We start from the raw sequence: 8,003 nt of genomic DNA, 5'->3' as shown, positions 1-8,003 counted from the left end.
CGCTGCTCCTGAAATCTGCTGCACGTGCTCTTGCTCTGAATAAATCATTCACTGGTGGATTTGAACCTGAGTGAAGGAGTGCTCCAAACTCCGAACAACATTGACCTCTGATGGACTCCCTGAAGCCACTAAGCCATGGGATGGTCAGAAGACTGTATACTGCTCTGAGACAGGCAGACAGCAAAGATGCACTTAAATGATTTTCCTACAGCATGCAGTGCAAGAACAAGGAGGCAGAGAAACAATTCAGATTCCCCTCAGAACTGTGGATGATAAGGAAAGTTCACATATTGTGGCATTCTACAGGCTTTTAAGAAAAAATACTGTGCCTTTTTTTCCCTTTTCCCTTTTTTCCCTTTTGTCATTAGACTAAAACAGGACAAAAGAGCCCAGCATAGAGAATGCTTTTCCCCACAGTCTAATAATTTTTAAATGGGTCATTATTGTAAAGGGCTAATTTATAACTTGAAAATTAAAGCTACTGGGAACCTGATGAATAACTGTAACAAGAAGCTAATTTGACTAGGCTATTTGTTTCCTTGGTTGTTCGAGGTAAAAAAAAAAAAAAAAAAAAAGAGTTTGTGCTCTTCGTTACTCTTTGCCAGACTAAAGAAGAGAACAAACAAACAAGCAGGAAGGTGCCTTTCTTGGTCCAGTATTTCATCTCCATAGTGAATGATGATCTCTTTAGGCAGAATTTCATGGGGAGCCTTCAAAAGTAAACAAAGGGACATTGCTCAGCTGGCAAATTTGCCATCTCTCTTCTTTCTAAATGCATCTAAACACACAGGTTGTATTACATTTTAAATATTTTTATTTGTATACAAAATGTTATAATTTATCGATGTTGTGCAGCAAAGTATAGACAGACACACACATCACATACATACATCCCCACCCCCTTCCCTCCCCCAGCACACACACTAAGAAATATGACACGAACACAACTTTCTTTCTCTCTGCCCTTCAGAAAGGCAACACTGTTTTGGCAGGTCAGCAGCTAGAAATAAGGTGCTATAGTCAAGCAGTACCGGAATGTCTTCACTTTACAAATGTGATGTGCAAATCTATATACAACCACATCGTTATTTTTTTTTCAGGGAACCCGAAACTCCATACCCCGAACCGCTCCCCGAGATACAAATACGTATAAAGTGCTAATACTTAAGCATGTTTCCAATGACTTCACAACGTAGTTTGAAGTTTAGAACAGGCACTGTAATAGTTCACTGGGTAGATTGTCACTGGGTGCAGCTTGACAGAGAAAAGTCACTCAGACATCGCTGGGGGACCGGGAGCGAAAGGACACTTTAGCCTGAAAGCAGCCACAGAAGAGCACCCACATGGACCTCTGGATTTCCTGGTTTCTGTAGGCATAAATGATGGGGTTGATCATGGAGTTGTAGGTAGCAGGTAGGAGCGTGGCATATGTGTACACAGAAGGGTAGTCAGGATCCCCCACCACACAGTAGATGGCAAAAGGCAGCCAGCTGGCTCCGAAAGTCCCAAGGATGATAGCCAGGGTAGAGACTCCTTTTTTGGTGGTGACATAGTGCGAGGCAGTCAGAAAGTGCTGCTGGAGAGCTATCTGGTGGGCATGCCTGCAGACGATCTTGCAGATCTCGATGTAGAGATGGAGCATGATGAGGAAAATGAGAAAGAAAGAGGCAGACAGCAGCGTCACGTTACTCTTGGTTAAGGGTCTGACGACGCTGCAGGAGGTGCGGTCGTGGAGGCAGTTCCAGCCCAGGACGGGCAGCAGCCCCAGGCACAGGGAGACCCCCCAAGCACCGGCCAGCATGGTGTGAATGCAGAGCACCGTCCTCTCCGAGTAGTAGGTGAGGGCATTGTAGAGGGAGAGGTAGCGATCGACCGTGATGGCCAGCAAGCTACTCACGGAGGCGGCGAAGGAGGCGACGAGGAAGCCCACCGTCAGCAGGCTGACCGTCTCCGAGGGAATCACGTACTGGAAAACGAAGTTGAGGATGAGGCCGAGGCCGGCCAGGAGGTCAGCCGTGGCCAGGCTGCCCACCAGCACGAACATGGGGGTGCGCAGGGCGGGCGAGTAGCAGATGATGGCAACAACCAGGGCGTTCTCGCAGGCGATGGCGGTGCCGGACACGCAGAGCATCACATCCCAGGGGTTGAGGGCGGCGGGCGCGGGGGGCCGCGACGCGAGCTCCAGCGAGGAGTTGCCGCCGCCGGCCGGCAGCCGCGGGGCCGCCGCTCCGCTCTCGTTCAGGGCTGCCGCCGCCTCCATCGCCGCCGGGGCGGCCGGCGCTGCGCGGGGACCGCGGCGGTGCGGCGGTGGGGCGTGGGCGGACGGGGCGGCGGTGGGGCGGCGGTGGGGCGGCGGGGCGCGCATGCCGGGCGGCGGCACCGCGCCCGCCCTGTCTGTGGTGCTGAAGCCGCAGAAGTTTCCCGCCGGCCCGGCCGCCCCCGCGCCCCGCCCCGCGCTCACGTCAGGGGCGGGCCGGGCCGGGCTGGGGCAGCCCGGGCCGCGGGGCGGGGGGCGCGGCGGTGCGCCGTGCTGCCCGGGCAGCGGGGACAGCACCGGCCCGCTCTCCCCGCCCGGCCCCGGGAGGGAGAAGGGGCGGTTTGGTCGGGGGCGCCGGGAGGGAGAAGTGGGCACACGCACAGTCACACACACACACAAGGAGCCGGTTCTCCCGCTGCTCTCCCCCCGCTCCGCAGCCGGTTCTCCCGCGCTGGGTGCCGTCCGTGCGGCGCTTGCTGTAAGGGCTCCGAGCCCAGCGGGAGCTCCGTCCCCCGCCGGATGGAAACGTGCCCGAGTAGCGCTCGAGAGAGCTGTGAAGAAGCCCGTGGCACAGCTGTGCTCACTGAACAGTGTATGCTCCAGGGCTGACAGTCTGCTCGCCACCGAAAGCCCCCGCGCCGTTTTCTGAGGTCCCCAAAACGGTAAGGTCAAACCATAGAAGACTCAATCCCACAAGTATAACAGATACCAGTTCTCTTCTTGTCTCACCCTTTGTATGTCACAACCAAGCAGCAGCCAGCACGTTTCCTCTCTAAAGCGTGAACAGATGAAGCGGAATCACAGAATCACCAGGGCTGGAGTGGATCTCTGGGGAACATGCAGTCCAACCCCCCTGCCAAGGCAGGCTCAGTACAGAGTCCGTGACACAGGAACATGTCCAGGTGGGTTTTGAATGTCTCCAGAGAGGGAGACTCCACAGCCTCCCCGGGCAGCCTGTTTCAGTGGTCTGCCACCCTCCAAATAAAGAAGTTCTTCCTCAGGTTGAGGCTGCATTTCAGTGTACAGCCATTGCTCCGCATCCTGCCACTGGGCACCACAGAAAAGAGCCTGGCACTATCCTCATGACACCTTCCTTTAAGGTATTTATACATATTGATATGGTCAAAGGATAACGTTCTTGTGCCCCTTGCTGGCAAAACCAGTATCAAACAAATGTGGGCAGTGGGTAGCTTCCCTCTGCAGCAACACAGCTTTCCTAGGGGACAAGCCAAAAGGTGTCCCCACCTCAGTCTGGGACACTGCGTTCATTCTGTGACCGACAATAAAAATAATGTGGAAATAAAATAACCTCTCCGTTATGAGAACAGCATGTAAACCATCTAGACACAATTTTGAAAAATACATTAGAAGAAAATGTGTTTACTGTCTTGAACAGTCCAAATGAAGAAAGCATGCAGGCTGTGCCACAGTAAAAGGTGGGCACATTCAAAAAGAATTAGTGTCAGCACTCATTATATCCACCCCTGTCAATGTCCTCCTGCAGGCTAAACACTATCATCAAGAAAAGCTGTGGACACTCTGTACCTCTGTAAACAACTGAAGCCATTGCTCCCCAGGAATTCTGAAACACAGACCTCAGAAAAGCTTCATTTGGAAGGAACCAGTTGGAGGTCAGGTCTGGGGCATCTCTCCTGTCCCACCACCTGCTCAGAGCAGGGACAGCATCAACTGCACAAAGAATTTCCTCAGGGTCTCATTCAGTCAAGTTTGATTATCCCCGAGGAAGAAGACTGTACAGCCTCTCTGGGCAACCTGTGGCTCTGCTTCACCCTCAGCTGTAAAGATTTTCCTTTTTATTTAGTATTTGCCTTCACTACAACTTGTCTCAACAATCCCTGTGGAGTGTCCTGCTATATTTCTGTATGTTTTCCCTTACCTATCCAGGCTTTACAACAGCATTAGTAACGGCAGTAAAACCAGTTTCAAGTGGAGTTAAGAGGGGTTTGCAAGTCTCCTCAACTCAAACACTCGGTCGAGTGTTTGCTATAGTTTAGAACTCAGCAGTTACCCTATACCCTCTGCCAGCTGCAGAGCAGGTATGGCCAATGTAAACTTGGATTAAGATTAATGTTGAAATCACAAGAATACCAGTGTGGAAAGAGCTGCTACAGAGCAAGGCAACAGAAGGCAAGGTAAAATCTGAGGTAAAATTCTGTATTTGCCTAGAGGAAGTCCTCCAGTCTAGCCCTCAAACAGAGGTGGTTAATTTCAACGTTAATTAAAATGACTGTGGCAGAATAAATTATTCCAAACATCTTTTAAAATTGATTAAAAATGCTGCCATTCAAACTTAGTGAGTCAGGTTTGCAAACATGAACCAGCTGGGGTCCACTGTGAAGCTATAAGATCTGCAGTAATTTTATGGCATCTACAAAGCAGAAAGAGAAATGTAATTTATCTGGTTTTCAGTAATGAGATGTGGTATGGAAAGTCTTGGTTTGGGGCCAATTTGTCACATCTTTGACCAACCTGTTACTGCTGGGAAACAAGTATGTGGCAGGTCTTGGCTGCAATAGCGTGTATATCATAGGACAGTGTATTTTTTTTAGATTATGGATTTTAAACAGTTTTCCTTAACTGAAAACATTAAGAGCCCATGCTGCCGAGGCAGAAGTAATTTCATGTGTAGTGAAACCTTGTGAGAGTGTCAGGATCTCAGAGTGAGGTTTAGGAAGAGTTTTTAGCCTGGGAGCAGGCTAGTCTCACACCCTGCGCCTTTGGTCATGTATTTCACTGTAAGAAAGAACTGCTCAGCCACCGTAGTGTGTCTTTGAACAGGAGATGCACATGTCCAGCTTGTCTTTTCTCCTTGTGTCAGGTTTTTTCTGAGTTCTTTCAGCTCTTTAGTTCCCTCATTTCCCTGGACTTTTACCCTCTCAAGAGAAGGATGCTCTTATAGTCCTCGTCAGGTTCTTACAGAGCCCAGGGTGCAGTGCTGTGCATCTTCCTCATCTCCCTCAGGTTGCCAAGTATCAATTGGCAGGATTAGGCACCAACTCCACACTTATTAAAATGGTTACACCTCCTTGGGAGCTGTTTGTATTTCCAGAGCTGTCGTTAAAGGCCTTTTATCTCCTTAGTAGAGATTCTTGCATCAGTCATTCCAACAAAAGGTGAGCCCTCTGGATTGCTCTTAATTCTAACTGGTTGTGGGAAAAAAAAAAGAGGACTCAAAGAGTAGATGCAAAGCTGGCGGTTAAAAGCCACCACATTTCCCACAGCACCATCAGGAGCTGAAAAGTCCTGAGAAAAGGGACTGGTCAGAGAGAAGAAGTCTGGTCAGACCTTTTGCATTGCCATCAAGATGTTTTCATCTTGCCCTCCTATCTGAGGCTGGAACTGCAGATCTCACAGGAGAATAGAAATATAAAAAGCTATGTTCCAGCAGTGCATACCTAAGCATAGTGTATGATACAACTCAGTAATTATCTTAGTGAGTTTCTGAAAATTAAGCAACAACAAAATAAAAAAGTTGCTGAAACAAATGTTTTAAAAACCTCTCTGCTTGAATTCTCCATCTGTTCTGAGAGCTGAGCAGTATTGTCATGTAATTTTAATATGTGATTATTTAATTTCAGTTAACTATGGATTATTTTGCTAGCTGGTATTTTTAATGATTAATAAGTAGGCTGAGTAAATGTTAAGTATTATTAAATGTGCTTTACATAGCAAGAGTTGGAACCAACAAAAATTTCACTTCAAAATTTATCTTTCCAATAACACGCTGAAAATATTGAAGAGACATTTTTCTTCTGGCAACATAAAGAAGCCTTAAAATAAAGGCGGGAGGAGGGGGAGAGAGGGGGGATAACACAGATGGTGAGCTAACCAGCACTGGCATTTCAGAGATGTCTATGCAGCTGGTGTGAAAAGATGTTTTAAGCCCTTAGCAATCCATTAAGCCACTTCAAGTTTATCATTTTCCTGACTTGGTGAATTCAACTGAGTCACCTGGTGACACCAATTTCTAGGTTTTTACTAATGATACCCTCGGCTTGATCCTTCATATTTGGACAGGTGTCCACCTGCAAACATGCCACATTGCAAAACCTGCTGGTGACATAAACCTCATAAGGGTTCAAACACCATCTAGAATTTCAATCTCATCCTCCACAGCCCCATTTCTCCACCACACATCGTGGCTCCCACATGGACCTTGACTGTGCTTCTTGACGGAGCACTCGTGGTGCTACCACTCCTTTATGAAAAGTTTCCAGCTGCTTGGCTGCTGTGCCCCTCATGAAAATGCATTCCAGAAAAGAGCCTGCATGTCTGTAAAATCTGTTTTGCTTTCACAGTAAGGCTACATGGGTCTGCATAAACACAAGCAAACAACTGTCACACTTTTTCTAGCACATGCTTGGGTTGAAAATCCTGGTTTACTCTGTTACATTTAAAAGGTGGTATTTCTCCAATGGATTTTATGGGTGCTTTTGAAAATGATACTGTGTCTTACATGGTCTCTGAATCACTAGCAGAGAGTACAGGGACAAACTTCACATAAGCAGGCTTTGAATAATACAAAAAATAACAGTCATCAGGAATGGATTCAGGCTGAACCTTAGGTTGAAATTTTGGTTTTAAGGTAGAATTCCCACCCAACCTCCCCTGGCCCTGCCCCACTCACAGTTTCAGCAGCTGCTGGTCGTGCCCTTGGCTGACAGTGACAAGGTTCCAGACTTTGATTCCTCCTCCTTCTCCCACCCCACTGCAGACAGGATGAGTTTTGGATGCAGATTTGACCTCTTAAGCTTAGTCAGACAGAGATGCCTTTTCTGAGTGTTCACCACCTAAAGATGTTTATTTTTCGAGAAGCCTTTTTGAAAGCTTGAGCTTTCATATTATTGTTTAGAAAGGGCACAGATACTATGAGAGTATCTCTCAACATGTGCTCAGCAATCTCCAGATCTATCAGCCCACTGCAGCAGCCAGCCAGGCTGAGGCAGAGGAGCTGGCTTAGCTTCCAAAGGAGGAATTTAGGCCAGCAACTTTGGATGTGGAAAGAGCTGCACGTGGGTTTGTGTGCTAACTTCTCACCCTTATTGGAATAAGTTAGCCTCTGCTCCACTCTATTTATTTCTAGAGATTAGTGATGAATCAGCTGAAGCTAAATACACATATTTTGCAACCTTTCCTTCCTTGCCCTGCTTGTTCTCTTGATGGAAAGAAAGCAGCAGCAACAAAGGTCATTCATCACTGGATGTGTCATCAAGTGCAATGGAACAAGGTCTTTTATTGTTCTTGTTCTTTTAAACTTTTTCAAAACCTTTTTGCCAAAGTTTTTGAAAGGCTTCAAACTGGCCTTTAAATTGCACATCTAAGAGAGGGAGTTCAGAGTTCACCTAACAAATGTTGTTTTGCAGCTTTGTAAAAAGAAACTGCAAATTTATTTTGCTAAAATAACTAAAAACACTGGTTTCTCTTGTTCCGTGTGATCCTATAAGTTGATGAACAGTGGCTACACAGGAGGGTGTAGATAGATATTTTTCATTAAAGTTAATAGTGAATTTGAGAACAATTTTTCCAGATGCTAGAATGCCAGCTAAAAATAAATTTCATTGTGGAAAAAGCACTATGCCCATCTTCCTCCCTGAAATTGCTTTATTAGAAATTGTAAGAAGACAGCCCCATCATCACCCATGTGTAATTTCCCTGCCTACAGCACAGAGGTGGCTCTGTGGGCCAGTCCCTAGAAAGGGTTTAGGGAACAATAGTAAGGTACATG

General features: G+C 47.2%; 1 protein-coding gene across 1 annotated transcript; it reads right to left on the bottom strand.

Annotated features, from left to right (window-relative positions):
• Positions 1-1,088: 1,088 nt before the first annotated feature.
• GPR6 (G protein-coupled receptor 6) lies at positions 1,089-2,370 on the bottom strand. The gene has a single exon (XM_038132674.1). The coding sequence runs from the start codon at positions 2,363-2,365 to the stop codon at positions 1,274-1,276; it is 1,092 nt and encodes a 363-aa protein (XP_037988602.1). The 5' UTR covers positions 2,366-2,370; the 3' UTR covers positions 1,089-1,273.
• Positions 2,371-8,003: the final 5,633 nt, after the last annotated feature.

Source organism: Motacilla alba, chromosome 3 (assembly GCF_015832195.1).
Source record: "Motacilla alba alba isolate MOTALB_02 chromosome 3, Motacilla_alba_V1.0_pri, whole genome shotgun sequence".
Lineage (NCBI taxonomy): Eukaryota > Metazoa > Chordata > Aves > Passeriformes > Motacillidae > Motacilla > Motacilla alba.
The sequence above is the reverse complement of the archived record's forward strand: the minus strand, read 5'-3'. Positions and strand labels throughout refer to the sequence as shown.